The 18,454-nt window shown below is 43.9% G+C and overlaps 1 protein-coding gene across 2 annotated transcripts in view; it reads right to left on the minus strand.

Annotated features, from left to right (window-relative positions):
• Positions 1-18,454, minus strand: part of rad18 (RAD18 E3 ubiquitin protein ligase) — a 52,805-nt gene that overhangs the window by 8,449 nt on the left and 25,902 nt on the right. The window contains exons 10-12 of one of the 2 annotated variants that reach the window (XM_062545130.1): positions 16,808-16,933; positions 12,678-12,825; positions 588-632 (exon numbers count right to left, since the gene is read on the minus strand). In XM_062545130.1, the coding sequence (XP_062401114.1) occupies positions 608-632; positions 12,678-12,825; positions 16,808-16,933 (299 nt within the window). In that variant the 3' untranslated portion in view covers positions 588-607. The remainder of the gene's footprint in view (positions 1-587; positions 633-12,677; positions 12,826-16,807; positions 16,934-18,454) is intronic. The other variant, XM_062545131.1, reaches the window with a different exon arrangement.

An 18,454-nucleotide genomic window follows, 5' to 3' on the forward strand; every position in this document is an offset into this window, starting at 1 on the left:
TGTGCGTGTTTGTCTTTGCTCAGGAGTGCATGCATGGGTCCATGCGAGGCCTGTAGAGGGCACAGGAAGTGCTGTGCTATTTGTGCCCAGTCCACCCCCATCAGTGGAAAACTCAGGAGGTGGTCGAGGAGTCACACAAGGGCTCCATCACCCCGTCTTGCCGAGACAGACCCAACACAATGTGTCCAAACAGAAACCAGACACATGGGTATTATATGGACAAGGAGCTTGGACTGAGGACCCTGTGTTGCAATATCCCAAAATGAATATGAGTATAAAAGTGATGGGAGGTGGTGTATCTGTGTGTGGGGGGTCCCTATTTATACACAGAAAGCAAACATCACATCACTACATCACTCAAAACAGCAGGGGAGTGATTCCTAGCTCCTTAATGTAAGGCATCTGGATGTGTAACTTGCCATGGAGATCCTGCCAGCTTCTGTAAACATTCTTCACGAGACGCAAATATCTAAGGTTTAGCTGGATCAGATGAGAAGCTCAAGTTGTGCAGTATGGGTAGTTCCAACCAACAGATCATGATGAACGACAAAATCAACTCCCAAATCAAGTTTTAGAAATGTACTTACCAATCCATCCTGCCATGTTGTCAGCTGAACACATCTGAAATTGAGCTGGAGTGGAAAAGAGAGAAAGAAAACAAACTGTTAATAACGGTTTAAGTGAGTATAGTGTTATATCATAGTGTTCTATATTCGTTGCTAATGGCATACTGTTATTGTTTAAACTCATAAACTTTAACTTATAATTTATACATTTAGGCTACCTCTGTATACGCGAATGACAAAATTGGTTGTTTATTGTCAAACGACAAAAATGTTTCAGGCTAGGCTAGCGATTTTCAACATTAGTTCTAGTTTACACAACAATCCGTACCCAACAACAATCCGTACCCCCAACAATCCGACACGATAAAAATGTAACGCATTCTATTGACGTATTCCAGGCATCATGTTTAATTAACTGCCCTACATGATTACAAATAAAACCAAAACCTAAAAAATTAGCTCTCACACTAAACGCAGTGTGGAGAACAACATTATGAAACATGAAGAACAAAGAACATAGGCTTAAGATTTTGACATTTTCATTTTTAACCCCCTTTCCGACATTGCCCTTTTCATCTCACGCACCCCCTAGTGGAAGCTTGCGTACCCCTGGTGGTACACGTACCACAGTTTGGGAATCCCTGTCTTAGACCAACATTTATAGGGACACAACACAATATTTACCTCCTCTGTTGAAAATAGGGAGACACATTTCATTTCAAACTTAACTTCATTAAGACAATTGACATTTCACTGTCTGCAGCTAGCCAGTCCACCATCCAGAGAAGCGCACCAAGTAGAAAATATTTATAATTGGTGTAATAAAAAAAGAACGAAAAAATAGAGCTATAAACTGATTACCATTATTTCAAACACATGTTTCTGATCCAGAACATTAAAAAATACCATTTTTGTTCCAAGCAATCGATCAATGGTTTCTGATTTTCGTTTTTCGTTCCATGAACCGCTTCATAGCTTGCTCCCCAGAGACAAATAGTCAGCCCAGAGAAAGCGTTGGTCCCCCTCTGATGCTGAACAGAGACGGGCCACTGCAGCAGCCACACGGACTGGACTTAGTCACTCAGCGCTCCCAACGGAGACGCTAATCTTATCTGACCGCGGGAGCTGCATTCATCGCACACACCCGCCGCTAAAAGGCCACGTCCGGCCACGAGTGGCAGTGCGCAATACCCCCCTCGCCCGCGTCTGCACGTGGCCTCATCTCCAACTCCGACACAATCACAAACCCAGTGACGCAGCCACGCACACCAGTCAGAGATAATATGTGTCCTTTTAAGATGACAGGACACAGCGCTATCTTGCATCCAGATATAGAACATATGAAACGTTTATTTCATGAAGACGTGTTCCTTATCACAAGAAATGTTTTACGGGAAGCACAGTATTTATTTTTTGGAGGGGGGTGGGGGATCGAGCGAGGGCAAGCCAGTAAATAGATTGTGTGATTCTCACAGCCAGACCTGAGCCATGCAAATGACTGCAGGATGCTGGGGATGACTCAGCGCCCACAGTGTGTGTGTGTGTGTGTGTGTGTGTGTGTGTGTGTGTGTGTGTGTGTGTGTGTGTGTGTGTGAGACTGAGAGACCAGGAAAGGCAGGGAGCTGCCAACACCCAATGCAGGAATAGTGATGCAGATGCCATAGCAATGTCGGCGTCCTGTCCGTGCAGCCTGCAGAACGGCGGCTGAGGGGGGAGAGATCCTCAGATCTCACTGGGGTGGAGAGGCCAGCATGTCACGGAGATCAGGCGCAGGATTAGGACAGCCGCTCCAGCCCTCACCACCCTGGAGGAGCTGCACAAGGACACCAGCTGAAGGACACGGACACGGCAAAGGAGCCGCATAATGTGACCCACCGCAGACAGATTAGACTTTCAGTACCAAGGTCAGAGAGGGCCCTTGGTGGCAACGATAAATAAATAAATAAATAAGTAAGGGATAATCAACGACGCGCCGTGCGTTTATAGGAAAATAATGCACGTTCGAAGTGGTAATAAGGACCCGACGCCGCAGGCGGAATTATAATATAGAAAAATAATGCACGTTCTAAATAGCGCATCACAATAGCAAATTTGACCAAGCAGTGGTATAAGTACGGGATAATGGACGACACGCCGTGCGGTTATTCAAAGTTAATGCACGTTCTAGACGGTGATACGGCCCGACGCGAAGCGGAGGAACTTCACAACAAGTTTGGCGAATTAATATTCAAGTGTGATACGGTCAAAAACAATGGAACTACTTCATAGCCGTGCGTATATCTAAAGTTAATGCACACCCTTATAGAACGCAGGACAATGGGGAACTCAACCGAGCAGTGGAATAAATAAATAATAATGATATCAGAGAATCTTAGTAAAATCTTGATGGATAGTCTTGCCTCTTGGCAATAGTGGTGGTCAATGTTGTTAGAGATCGTGGATTTTTTTTCTTTAATATATAAGTGTGTGGCTGATCTTTTCTCATTTCTAAATAGTCTAAATAGTGACCGATGGTCCTGCAGGGCCATGATGCTGTGTTGGTCAGCTCAGTCCAGCCCGCTGCCCAGTCTCCCAACTGAAGCACACGGGAGAGCAGGGCAGGGCAGGGCAGGCTGCACCAGGATGAGTGACAAAAACAGACCAGCTGTACAAACATGTGCGCACAGGAGGAAAGCAGGAGACAGAGCGATGGAGAGAGAGGCAGCCAAGACTCCAGAAATAATCACATTTCTCGAGGTAGTACAAGAGAGAGTGAGCAGCTACAACACGCACAACAGAATGACATCATGGCGGCGTCAATAAATAAGACAGACCAACACCAGAGGACCCACTGGCTGTCACTAATGGGTCAACAAATGGACTTTGGGGTTTGTTCCCCCCCCCCCCCCAAATCTGCAGATAATGCATTTCTATCTGTGTTCACAAAGCCAGATTAAGCACAGGCTCCACAAAAGTGTTTGTTTATACCATATCAATAAAGGTTAATAAATCAAATTTCCATGACCTAAAAAAGAGCGAAGGAGAATAGGGAACTGATAGTGCTGGAGTACGAGGAGAGGGAAACAGAGCTTGCTCAGCAACATACTGTAAGGGAGTGAAACAGAGATTGATGCCATACAAACAAATGGAGAGAGACTGGGGGACTAAGACAACAGAACAAGGTAGCACATGCTATAAAGCCCTCTGCTTGTTCTTGCCTTATATAGACTTGAAGTTGACCATGGCTTTCATGACAAGAGTGAAGCTTGATGCAGGTCCTTTTGGGGTAGAACACACTTAACGGAAATATTAATAGCCTCCAAAATAACACGTCCTCCCTTGGGACAGACTTGTGTTTGCACCCAGGAAATATTTACATGCCATAATTACAAAACTATCATGATGGGGTCAAGTCCACCGTGGGCAGGGTTTCAGAGACGACCCAGAAAAAGATTACACAGGAAAAAACAAAGCCTAACAAATAACTTTAGGAGAATGGGCAAATCGTCCATGACAACAAGGGTTAATGCCTGGGTCTTGCCTATGTTAATTCACGGCAAATGGTCCACTGGCCTTTATTTCACTGTTGAAGGGATGCTGAGCCTTCTCCCCATTACTGATTATTAATAGGCAAACAACATAATGGATTGCCATTTTGAAGCTAAATTAGGACCCCTCACAGCTTGTAATTAATTATTTACATGCTGAGAGGCGTCTCAAGTGACCCCTGAAGATGTTCAGCAATTAGGCAATTGTTGCATAGATAAGTGGGTAAGGAGAAGAGAAGCCGCAAACTCACACGGAACACAACAGTGAAAATCTCATTCATTGACATTAAACTAAAGCCTGTCTATATGAAATCTGGGCAAGCATTTTTTATTTTTGAAAAGTACCACTTCGTCTGTGAGTTCTGCTGAGAATGGCCAGCTATATATTTTCTTTTCTTTACCAAATGTATTACACTGTCAAGGGGTGACAAGGCTAATGACTTGTTATACAAGGTTTTACAATCTTCCATGAAGCGCTCGGCCCGGGGCTGATTAATTTATGGATGCAGCACTTAGTGCGCGACCGCTGGGCTTTCAGAGCTAACGCAACACCTCCGACGCTGGCGTGAGAGAGAGAGAGAGAGCTGGGCAGTAGGAGACTGGGCGGTGGGAGGCTGGCTGCTGGGCGCTACCTGGGCTGCCTGATTGAAGGCTGCGGCACCCAGAGGAGGGAGATTGAGACGCCCTCTCCGCTGACCCCGCTCCACTTCTCCTGGCCACGCCGGCGCTGCAGCCAAATCACCTCTCTTCCCTCCGCAAATGAAACAGCCATGATGTCTACGCGCAAACCAGCTTATCTCACTGTGTGTGTGTCTGTGTGTGTGTGTGTGTGTGTCTGTGTGTGTGTGTGTGTGTGTGTGTGTGCTTGCATGTCTGAAACTCTAATATGTCATTCCTCACTTTGGATTAAGGGGGTTAATTACAAATCAATAGCTATTACATTAGGTCTTTCATTCCTCTACTTTAATTGAAATACTCAAAGTCAGTACCCAACGGAATTCCTTCAGTGGCTATGTCTTAACAAATGAAAAGAGCCAGCAATAATTGTCTGATTTGGCCTGCGAACAGACAAACGCGGACTGACAAGCACCAGGTACAATAACACACAAGCCCTGATCGGTCTTAAAGTTAACAAGATCGGCCTTAAGATAGGGCCAAAGCAGCGAGACAAAGCACAGGATTAGTGTGCGCCTCTTTGAAGCTGCCTTCAGTGTCACTAGGCATATATTAATGATGAAAGCTACAGACACAGAATGCTCCCAGCAGCAAATTGAAAATGAAACGCATTCAACTGCACTTCAAAGTCATTAGCAGGAGAATGGGCCATGACTGGCTTGTGCAGTTCAAACTTTTCTTTGATGGCAAGAACATTAACAAGCATGTCAGTGTGAGATATGTCACCCTGCCACCAAACAGCATTTAAGGACAAACACACTGGCCAAAGACCAAATATTATTAACACAATCAAGTCCATAAGAGACAGACATCTGAAACAATATCAAGCTGACCAACGTCCAAGGCTGAGATGGACATGGCATGGCAAAGTTGACAAATAAAAGAAAATGGAGCATTGAACTCCGATTTGAGGGTCAGACTCCTATAGGGTAAGGGACACATGCAGGGCTGTACGCTAAGCTTTTTCACTAGGAGCACAGGTGCTCCTAAATGAAAAAGTTTAGGAGCACAGAAAAAAATTTAGGAGCACTATGAAATTTCCTTGAAAACCTTCTTGCCTTAAGCAGGATACAGATCATTCACATCAGTGGCAATCATAGTCTCTGCTCAAACCCTACACACACAGAAAATGGCTTGTCTTGTTTCTATTTCATATTTTGAATTCAGAATTTGTATACATTTTGCTAACAATTTATAGCATTTTAGGATCTGCATAATTACTTATAGCTTAAAATATTCAGTAAACTCAATACTTCATAATGATTACACTCGTCTTTAATGATATTACAGGGGTGGTGTGTAGGTCTAATTGAGTGCCTGTCACTTTAAGATGTACGTGAACATAATTAGGTTTCATTTGGTTTTAGGAAAAGAGTCAAGCATAGTTCAAGGATACATCATGTTTTCATTAAATAACTTAAATGTTCAAAAAACTAACAAAGGTAAAGACAAATAAACTGCTCACAAAAAGTAAGGAAACTTGACTTTGGCCCATTATATCTCCCCTTTAGTAATACCAACCAGTAAAGTGTTTCATATCATTTTTATCGTTGATTTGTCACCTTTACAATGAGGTATAGGTTGTAAGCATAGGGCAATCATGGAATGAGCAATACAGCCAAATGTCTGAGTAGTGCCAACCAAAAAAGGGCCAAAATGGCCAGTAATAGGGTTCTGCTGCCAGACATCTCGTTTTTGGGCCACCAAGTGCTACCAGGTGAGTTTAGATACCGGGATGAGATTCTGGAGCCAGTGGCACTTCCATATCTCCAGAATATTGGACCAAATGCCATCCTCCAGGATGACAACGTTCGCCCCCATAGAGCTGGGATCATCAGAGAGTACCTCCAGAATTTGGGGAGTGGAGAGGATGGAATGGCCTGCCGTGACGTGAGTCCAGACCTCAACCCAATTGAGCACTTGTGGGATCAGCTTGGGCTTGCTGGGCGTGCTGTACGTGCCAGAGTCACCAACAGAACCAGGTTGGCTGACAACAGATCCTTATCGAGGAATGGAATGCCATCCCACAGCAGAATGTAGCCAGGTTGGTGACCAGCATGAGAAGAAGGTGCCAAGCTGTTGGGGCTGCATATGGATCCTCTACATGCTACTGAGGACCCCGACACCGAGTATAAAATGAACGAATGTATGCCTAACATGTTTTGTTTTCCTCATTTCTGTGGGAGAGTGCAATCGTCAATGCTTGAAGTAACAAAGGTGAATTCCAACAGCATAACAGGCCATTTTGGCACATTTTTTGTTGGCACTACTTACACGTTTGCTTGTGTTGCTCATTCCATGGGAGCCCAATGCTTACAAGCTGTACCTCATTGTAAAGGTGACTAATAAACGATGAAAATGACATAAAACACTTAAGTGATTGGTATTATTAAAGTGGAGATATAATGGGCCAAAGTCAAGTTTCCTTACTTTTTGTGGGCGGTTTATTTCTGGTGTAATAGAAAAGACGAGTGTCCACTGTCCAGTAACGTTAACTTGATTTAGCCTACCATGGCATGGCATCGTGAGTTGTCACTTTTTCCTTGGTCATGTTTAATTGGCTGGGTGCTTAACTTACTCTACCATGACTCGTCTTGGAGTTTGGTAGGCTATATCTGTTATATCCAATGAGTGACAACCAGTGCTCAAAATAAAACGTTACGGTATTCTCCTGATAACGTTAGTGGAATGGATTTAATGTGAACGTAACCTCCATACAAAGACGCAGAGTGGCTATGATGCGCACATTTGCAATGAAAATGTTCCGCCTTTTTAAAGCAGGTGTAGCCTACACCAAATCGTGGTTAAATCCATCATTTAGACAACAGAATCAGTCGGATTTCTTTCATAGAAGTCAACCAGGCCTATGTCAAATGCAGGCTGGGGTGAAGCTAACACGGTTTCCACACCGTGGTGTGTATCAACCGTGATAATAATAATATTTGAAATGAACACGGTAATTGTAGGCTATATAGTCAACATTCTTATCATGGTTTGCCGTTTCAACGGTAATCGCTACAAAGTCACCAACTGATAACGAACAGATTGAAGAAAAAGAAGAATGGTATTGGAGTGACATTCTTGCGTGTGTGAGAGACAGCGAGGTTGATGCTGACAGCGAGAGTTTCCAGCCAGGAGTGTTAGAGTTGTCAACTATGAAATGTGTATACAGATGCGCGAAAATTGTACTAGCCTACTTTGATCCACTTGGTGTGGATTTTTAGGAGCAAAATGCGAATAAAAGGGTTGAATTCAGTACTCGCACCTATGCTCCCATTTCATATTTTCAATTAGCACTAATATATATTTACTAGCATTTGCGACGAGCTGCTCGCAGTGTACAGCCCTGACATGGCTCGCATACAAGCTCTAACAAAGCTCCAAGGTAGCACCACTTCATAACGGATATGTTTGCCTGATCTAGCGCGAGGAGCTGCCCCTTCTCTGCTTACAGATGAGCAGGTTAGACTTAAAAGAGCTTGTATGACAGGAGGATGGAAAGCTATACGTGCATTGTTATCTTGCATCTTTACATCCTCTGATGAGATTTAGCAGATCTATCATTTTTTGCACAAATAACTGCCTTTGACTATAAACAAACAAAGCTAGAGCCTTTGTTGTTTGATGACAATGACTCTCTGAGCATAAAGAAAAAAAAAATTCCCGGCTTACATCCATTTTTTTCCAACGTACAAAAGAAATTACAAAGGGACAGCAGGTTTACTGATTGATTCCACTTTGACAAAGAAATAATAAAAAAAACCCCACATAATTTACTGCAACTTGTAAAGGGGAAATTACAGGCACAGAAAAAGATGGGGGTGAGCGAGGGAGAGAAGAGACACTGGCCTCAATTGGAACCCAACCAACGAGAGGGGACGGGAAAACATGGCTATTCTCACAGGAGAGCGCGGCGGTTTCAGTTCACCTCCCACATAAGGATAGGCCAGCGTGCACCACCTCCTAAACTGACGCGCTCGTTGGCAATTGAAATGCACAAGGTTGCCACAGCTCAGCTCCCTTGTGCTTATGCATGCAGAGCATCCAGTCCACAGAAGAACGCAATAACACCAGACTGACTGTGAGGTCACAGCCACAGAGCAGCACATGGCTCCCGAGGACAGGACATCTCCCATCAGGTCAGGTGTAGCTGTGTGTGTGTGTGTGTGTGTGTGTGTGTGTGTGTGTGAAGGTGGGGGGTACAGAAGAGCGAGGCCCAGCGCTGTGCTCAGATGAAGGGAAACAGGGCAGTCTGGCATAACGGCGGGTAACGGTTCACAGGGTAGCAACCCATGGCCCAGACCTGGTCTTGCCAGCTAAGGATGAAACTCTGCCCAGCGTGGAGCTGTACACACACACACACACACACACACACACACACACACACACACACACACACACACACACACACACACACACACACACACACACACACACACACACACACACACACACACACACACACACACACACACACACACACACACACACCTAATATACCCCCTGCAAGCTTCCATGCCTCTGGCTAGAAGAATCCTCCATCGTGCTCGCCACAGACAGCGATTTTAAGGGTCAGCTGGATTACCATATGAATGCAGCAAATAATCGCCGCGGCTCAGACAATGGGTTAAGCAGATGCAAGGCAATCAAAATCTCTTCCGAGCTTTTTTTATTTATTTTATCTGCCCATGAATTTCCCTCACAGAGAGCGCCTTTCCAAAACGAGACAACATAAAGCCAAAAAATGACTGGCTTCCAAAGGGTTATAGCCCTGTCCCATCTGGAATAAATGGCACTAAATGCCCCTCATGAGGCAGTTCTGGGTGCAAGGAGATGGGAAGTGCCCCACTGTGGAGGGCATTAACATGCTGGAGCAGGAGCACACTGAGCCGGGGAATGAGGCGGCGACGGCTCCCCATCTGCGTGAGGAACAAGAGGCCCGCGCACGCTAATGGCCCACTGTGACAAATGACCGATGGACACACGGAGCACAGAGCGGCTGCATCCTTGCTCAGTCCCCTGCTGTCAGTGCAGAGGTATGCACCTGAGTTAGAGTGAAAGTGACTAGGCTGTGTGTGTGTGTGTCTGTGTGTGTGTGTGCGTCTGTGTGTGTGTGTGTGAGGGGAGGCCCTTGGGGGTGCTGATGGACAGCTGCTCTTTACCCATTGGCCATCTCCTCAAGTGATTGAATGGCTGCTTGCTCCACTCATGGCCCAATCAGGCGACCAGGCCTCAGTAGAGTAAAGGAACATACATGTAAGGGGGAAGACGGGTGCAGCTAAAGCTGGCCCTGAACAAGACTCGGAGCACACGGTTTAACTCTGCTACAGGCACCAGCCATGAGGATGGGGTCTCAGAAGGCTCAAGGAAGAGGAGTCATCTGGTGTCAACAAGAGACAAGTCAACAAGGCATGATGTTCATCATTCTATATGGGAGAGCAAAATAAATTCTTCATAAATTGGTCACTTATAGCCCTTTTCCACCGACAGAGAACCGGCTCCGTTCCCGTTCGCGAACCAACATTTGAACCGTTCGTCGCGTTTCCACCAAACAAAAGCTGGTTCGGAATGTGGCACCTTGGTTCGGAAGTCGAACCAAAAAATACTTGTTTTTTCCTGCGAACCGGAGTGGGTGTGTCATTGCGCCATTCAGAGCATGAGTTTTTCGTCCATATCAACTGTTGCCATGAGTAAACAAAGCGATTCAACTAGCACTGCAGACATTGACTAGTAGGGGTCGACCGATAATCGGCCAGGCCGATATTTTTGGCCGATATTCTGCATTTTTATAGCTATCGGTATCGGCCATATTTTTCACCGATAAGCCGATAACATGTATTTTGCAGCCGTTCTGTCCCTAACGCGGCCTCCACTGCCTGCACTCATCACTCTGAGCTCTACAGCAATGTCCCGCCCACCACACCATCTGATTTGCTAAGCACAACGAATCAGCCAATCAACACCGGAGGCTAAACGATGCGAAAGTCTGTTTTGAGGCGGAGAAACTGAACAACGGGAACAAGCTTATTCGTAGAAAGCAGCCTAGTATGTCGCTGGCACTGCAGTCTGCAAGAAGTAACAAACTTCTACACGAAAGTTGCAAAAGGCAGCAACAGAAATAGCATCTTATCAGTCCCAATGAAACTGTAATGCTGTGCATAAAGCAAACAGTCTCACCATTTGCTAAACGTAACGGAGGCTAACGTAGGCTTCTAAAACCCCATTTGGCGACGTTACGCTTGTTAATGTGTAGGCTATACGAAGAGTTAGATAGCAGCCATAGAGAGAGTCGAGGGAAGCCGAAATAAAACGTAACGTTAGTGTTGTGCAGGCTAATGATCCGTTTAGCGTAAGCCAACACAACAGGCTTTATTGAGAATTTAAAACTCACTAGCGAAATAAATGTGGCAGTGGTAAAGCCTTTCATGATAAATCCCCGAAGGTGATAACTTGTCAGAAAGTCATAACGTGACTCGGACTCAGGTCCTAAAACATTGCTTTAGTACATAATATACACATCACTTTATTAGCCTATTTGAAGTGCTATTTGAACTTAAACACGCCAGTGTCATCTCAACTAAGTTCTCTTTTTCTCCCTCTCCCCCCTCTTCATGCGCGCTCACACACGGTAGCCTACACACACACGCAGACAGACACGCTGTCCAGGAGGCCTATGAAAATAAATGCAAACTAATAACCAGTAGCCTAGCCACCTCTGCATTCTACAAGTTGTAATATTTACGCTAAGGACTTATGCAAGTTATGTGTATAGTCTATAACCAATTGAATTTAGAATGAATTCAGATGTAATTCCCATCCAAAAGTCCATTTGCAATACATAAATATGCTGGCCTATCTAATTTTGATAAACTTTATTACCAGTCCAACTTTTGATTTGTTTTTAATTGATAGAAGACATTACAAATTGCAGTTTGATAGGCATCAGGCTGCTGGAAGTTATTATAAAAACGACTGATTTTTGCTATTTCTGAAAATGGATTTAGAGGGTTTTGCATTCAACTCAAATATTCCTTTCCTAAAAATGGCATAATTTTTACATTTATCGGTTGCACATATCGGTTATCGGCTTCCCAATTTCATAATTATCGATATCGGTATCGGCCCTGAAAAAACCATATCGGTCGATCCCTATTGACTAGCATTTTAAACAGCTAGTTTCTGCCGTTTTTACGGGACAACTGGTCATATCATTCTCCTGTTTATGCATCTCATTAACTTTTACTTTTGCATGCAACACCCATTGTTGATGACGCATCCTTGGTTTGGTTCAGTGTAAATGCGGGCTGGTTCACTAGATAGCACCACGGTTCAAAGAATTCTGAACGGCACCAGTTCAACACCAGGTTCGTTTTCGGTGGAAAACGGCCTTTAGAGAGCTTTGCAATTACAACAGAAAATGCAGAACATGCTTGACCAATCGGTCCAAATTCCTGCAGCATTTCCCCGTCACCTGGCAAACATTAAGCAAAACCATTCGTCTTCTACAAGAACAAGCAGAGGAAAAACAACCAGACCCATTTGGTTGCTTTGCGCTCATTACAGAAGGAGTCTGTAAAAGGCCAACTGATGTTTGTGTTCCACAGCCTGCTGGTGAGTGCGTAAGCGGCGTGGATATGTAACACAAGTGCATGTTTATTCTTGCTCTGAGGCTGCAGCATGGCGTCCTAAGGAGGCCTAATGAGGGGCTCTGTGCTCCAACACATCTCCCTCCACGGAGGAATGGCCCATCACAACACCCTCTACGGCACGGACGCGCACTCAAAGTGAATGCATTAAGAACAACATCACACACAATCTCATTAATTAACACAATGAATATTTTACAACGTTTCATCATACCTTTGACAAATGGTAAGGTACTGTGTGGTTGCACAGTGATGCCGCTCACCTGCTTATGGACACCTCACTTGGGGACGGGCTAGGTGACCTTGAGATGATCTCTGTCAGGGAGGGCTTTGTGTCTGGGGCTGGCTTCTCACTGGCTGCCGCGCTCCCTTGAGGAGATGGGCTTTGCTCCACTGCTTCTGTCAGGTTCGCTGGGAGGGAAACATGTCAGACTGCAATCAATCCATGGATAAGCGCTCAAAACAATGCGTGTCCATGAGCATAACAATCCAAGGTGATCTCTTTCATCCCGATTGCAGGCTCAATAACACACGGCACTATCAGAGTATGAGTAATTTGGCTTGTACATGAACTAGACCAACACAGGTGCACAGCTAATTGGCTCAATGTGGCAGCACATCATTCTTTAAAGTCTACCTTCCATTTTCCTTTTTAGACATCTCCAAATGTGTGGCCAAATCAATACATCCTTCTATACAGTTGCAGTGAAGTGGCTGGGACAGCAAATCAAAGTGTTGGCAATGTTAGAAAAGTCTTTTAACCCCAGCTGAAACAGCAGGATACAATACTCGTCTACTGCTCTCAATTAGCTTGTAGCCACCACTAAAGGCACAGCTTCAAATTTGTTTGCCTTAATTTCACTGGTGCGAATACACAAAGAAGTTTGCTTTATGCTTTACTAATCCCTAATTAGGACTGCCAGTAGTGCAGCACGGTCATATACATTTTTCATGAAGCTAATGAGATTAGATGCATCACAACCACATTCTTTAGATGTATGCCAAATTTCTTTACATTGCATTCAGGGAGAGATGCAATCTACATATTTCACTCTCAAGGCAGGTAATATGTTATGATGTTAAGGTTAAAAGTTTACAAAATTGCATTTTAATATGCCCACTAGCACGCACACACAAACACAGGCAATCATACAACTGACCCATACACTGGCATATGGGTCATTGACAAATAAGGCTTTTAAAAATGTGTTTTCAAAATAATCTTTAAAAATGGACAGAATGCAATTTTAAAAGGTGGAAGTCTGTGTTTAAACCAATATTAATGACTGTGCAACATTTACAGGGGTTTTAGTACATTTTAAGACTGTATTTGCAATTTCATCACCCAAAAAAGTTCACCTTGGTATTAAAAGTAACTTATGAATGGTCATTTCAAATTATACAGGCATCTTCTTGGACACCTATATAACGTGTTGACTTTTCTAGCAAGTTCCTTCAATTTCCCAATAATAATAACAATCATCATCATCAGGTTGTACAACCTGACATGTAAATTGTATAAGTCCAACTATGAATAGAAAGTAGACACTGTGAACTCATCAGTAAAGGTCACTTGGGGTCCTCTTGATGAGACAATGTGCTCTTCAATTGAAAAAAAAAACGTTATATGAAAGTGGTTGCGCCACCCTGAAGTAAAGTTGTTTTTTTTTTTTAAACATTTTCCAAACATTTCTATGCTATGATATTTAGGTCATTTAGGCTTATTGTTAGGTTTAATGTCAGAAATAGGCTAGCAACCTTGGCTAACTTGTACATCTGGAGAGAGCTCCCTGCAAACTAAAATCATAGTGCACTGCTCACTAAAGCAACATTGACAGACTCATCTCTTAGTCTGGGTGTTCCCATGCTGCCTTGCACGCGATGTGATTCACGCTGCTAAGGCCTGGAAACTACCGCCCTCATTTTTGCCTCAGATAGGGGACCAATCACAGAACAGGGGGGAAAGCAAGATGATGATGAGCTATGCACAGACGCAATTTTGATAGACATCCGTGGTGCCCGATAAATGGATCTGGGCATTTCTTAAAATACGAGAAAGTGAACGTTTGGTTCCCAGACCACGTCTCATTGAGGCACTCAATTACACACACCACCAGAGTGCACTCAATTAGACCTACACACCACATTAAAGACATGACAAAGTGTAACAGTTTTAAAATCAGTACTCAAATGACTAAACATTTTTAGCTACTAGCATTTATGCAGATTGTAAAATACTAAACATCATTACCAAAATATACAATGTGTGCGTGCGTGTGTATGTGCGCGCGTGCGTGTGTGTGTGTGTGTGTGTGTGTGTGTAGGGTCGAGCAGAATCTTGGATGGCCACTGGTGTGAATGATGGGGCTGGGCGATATGGGCATTTTTTTTATCACAATATGTTTTTCCATATTGATCGATCTCGATTGATGCAGATGCTGCTAGTGTGAGTGACATCCTGAAGATATTTGTGCTGGTTTCACGGTATGACTTTTCCATGCATAATCAAGTGTTCACAGCATTTTCTACTGGTTGAGCGAGGAATTGCTTCATTAGATAGACTTAGGATGGTCTAAATACTGTCATGATGAGTGAGTAGAATAACTCCACACTAGTAGTAATAAAGGTTTGCATGGCCCCAGAAAATGAGGCAGTTTACAAAGAAGAGGCACTCATGATTCTAATGAAGTGAGGAATCAGAATGCAAAAACACTTGCATTCAAAATACAGAACTTTTACCGTGCAAATTTCACAAACATATTTCATAAACCAATACTTGCAATAGCAACTTGCAATAATTATACTTTTGCTTCAAGCTCAAGCTCAGGTAGCCTACATTACAGTTTTCAAGTTAATCTAAAAAGGAAATATAAAAAAGTGTGACTTAGTGAAGAGACTATTTGCATTCATGGGCTTTGATTAGGCCTTCTTAACATCTGAAAATAAAATTATCCGCTTTACATAACGTTAGTGGTAGGCTAACGTTAACAGAATTCACATGGATGTCTTGTTAGCCTACCCAGCTTCGGTTCGGTTCGCTAGGCAAAAACTTAGTTTCAGTGCACTTACGACAGTCAGGATCATGTCTAACTGCCAGCTACTGTAGTATTGTTCAGTTCATGTCTATAACATGCTTTACTTGTTACCTGGATCATTTCAGCGAATATTATTAAGATGTAAGATGAATGATAAGATCATTAAGCTTTACTGTGTTCGGTGGGTTTTTAACTAACAACATTGCCCACTAGCCAGCTAGTTACCAGTCAGCTCTTTTGTGGGCTACCGGCAAATCCCTTTAAATGCAGCAAGTCTCGTAAGCCTTAAACGTCATCCTAAAAGGGAAAAATATGGGTGTTTAGTGCAACTCTACTGTTTACTCTCACTACGCCTCACAGCACCATGCGCAGCATTCTGAACGTTCTGTAACATATCAAACATGCATATTTAATAATATGTCCCAAGCATGTTATCGAAATCCTTCAAAATGTTCGAGATCGAATTATCGCCCAGCCCTAGTGAATTATCACACTGTATATTCAATATTAGGCTATTGATGATGTCCCAAATTAGTAAGCATCGTGACAGTATCGAAATTGCAATAGAATCAGTATCGAAACAATAATTTTTGTATCGCGACAACACTAGGTGTGTTTATCCCAAACTAAACCACGGCAACAGTGCATTGCACATGGATCATGACTGGGTCGATGGATTATCAAATACAGACATAATGTTTTGCTGTTTTTTTAAAGCAGAGTTGCATTGATTGATTGTGCCAATTGATTATTGATGATGTTATTGCCTTCTATGATTGGGCCCTACACTAACTTCAGGAAAATGACTAAGCTGGAAAACATACTGCAGCCGAAAATGACATGAGCTTCTTCTGGTACAGTACCTTCCAAGCATCACAGAGGGGGCTATTATCTGCTGCCTCCTTTCTACTGATCAGGTAAACTGCCCATCCTGATGAGGATTGGTGCTGACACAAGGTCAACATCACAATCAGTGGAAAAAGCTCAATTTTACACCAATTCCACCAGCTGTTATGAGCCTCTCATCAATTCTGATTGATTTCTCTGATCCATCATGCGTGAACTGTAGCACGCTGCGGTTGGAAGCAAGTGGATGGTAGGGGACACACTGACAACTTAAACCTACTTTCAAGCTGAGCTGAAGAGGAGACCTATGATGAAACTCCCTCCTCCATACCCTGGTGGATTATGCCTATGAGAACGAGGCCTACGTGGTTCTAAGGTGTGTGTGTGTGTGTGTGTGTGTGTGTGTGTGTGTGTGTGTGGATGGGGTGGGGTGTGGTGGGGGTTGGCATGTGGTTTCATCACTACACAGCTGGCGTGTCTGAGTGAGTTGTCAGGGGGCTTGTTTGCCTCACCTTCACGGCTCGTTTCCTCACCGGCTGCCTCCTTCTCCTGCTTGATCTGTCGAGCCCTCTTGGACGTCTCCATGCGCCCTTTGACCTGAGCCACCAGGCGGGAGAACTCGCTGCTGTGCTGCTTCCCTGGACAACGCCAAACCACAGCAGCAAAAAATAAGGCCAGAGCAACACTGAAGGCAAACAACCTTAAAGTATGCACAGAGCACCCTCTCAAACAGAAACTTATTGGAACTTAAGAGCAAAGGGGAAAGTGACTACAATCAATAGCACAACGCACAGAAGTAGGTTTGTATGCAGGCTCATACACATAGAGAACAAGCTTTGCAAACTTATCAGTGAGGGGCCATCAGTGCCTCCCTAGCGGGTCTCGCTGATGACTTTAAGAGCATTCTGTCTGCAAGAGCAGACTGTCGGCTCCAGAGAGCCCTTAATTAAGAGTACACCAACTTCTTCTGGCTGAGGCCATGTAATGTAATGGGCCTGCTGACACAATGCCACGCCTCTAGTGGAAGAAGACAAGGCCGTAAAAGGTAACCGACACGATTCCACGCCATGCATGCGAAATAACACACAGTATCCCCCAGCCAGCATTAGGCTTCAGATGAGTTAGTTACATAATCATTCATGCAGACATGAGCACAGTTTCTGGGTTTGATTTCTTACACCTCATAATCAAATAACATTAATGCAATATTTTTTATTTTTGGGGGGATGAAAAAAACATTGAGCTGAACATTAAATGATTCAATAAATTACAGAAAATAAGTCACAGAATGATCCTGGAACAAACTCAGCGGCTATGGCATCACTAAGTGAGAACGGCTTATTTAACTTGCTGTGTAATCCGATGCAGCAACAACAAACTAGAGAAACTGTCAGACAAAGGAAACATGGTGCATATCACAGACTGGAGACAAAGCTATTAGATTGGCTTGGCCAAGGGAAAATAAAATGTAAAAAAAACTAACTAGGACAGGCTCAAAGCAGTTTGGGAGGGAGACAACGGCACAAGAGCCCAGAAAAGCAGTCAAATACAGTTTGCTATTGATGTGTCCTGTTAAAGCATATGAACCAGAGCCGAGTGAATTCTCTGGAGCTTGTTTTGTGATGGAAAAAATGTAAAACTTGAGGTATGCAATCAGCAAAACATGGCTGGGGGGTGGGGGGGGTTAAAACATGAGAGAGGCTAATTCAATTTGCTTGGTTCTTCTCGCGAGTGAAGGCGCCGATATGGCTTTCGGAGTATAACCAAAGAGCTACATTTGAGCGTGCCTTACATACTATAAATCCTCATTCCATACGTCTCCTGTCAATGCCGTTTCGCTCAAACCAGCCTTGATAATAGACAGATCTGGCAAGAGTTCCACTTCCCCATCCAGTCCCATATGTGAGGCTGCTTTCTGAAAACTAAACTGACTATTTGGAGAGGCAGGGGAAAAAAGCCAAACACCAATGCCCTTTCCTCACATGTAATCGCCACTGATCGATAGTGCTGATTCTTCTAATGGATTCAAAGCCTTTAGAATGCTACCAGAACCCTGCCAGCACAGCTGTGTCACTTCTAATACACTGCGAGCCATTAGAAGTGAGGCAGGGGGATTACTGCAGGAGCTCAGCAACTTTCTAGTACGTCTTCGCTCACAC

The sequence above is a fragment of the Sardina pilchardus genome, chromosome 9 (assembly GCF_963854185.1).
Source record: "Sardina pilchardus chromosome 9, fSarPil1.1, whole genome shotgun sequence".
NCBI classification, from domain to species: domain Eukaryota; kingdom Metazoa; phylum Chordata; class Actinopteri; order Clupeiformes; family Clupeidae; genus Sardina; species Sardina pilchardus.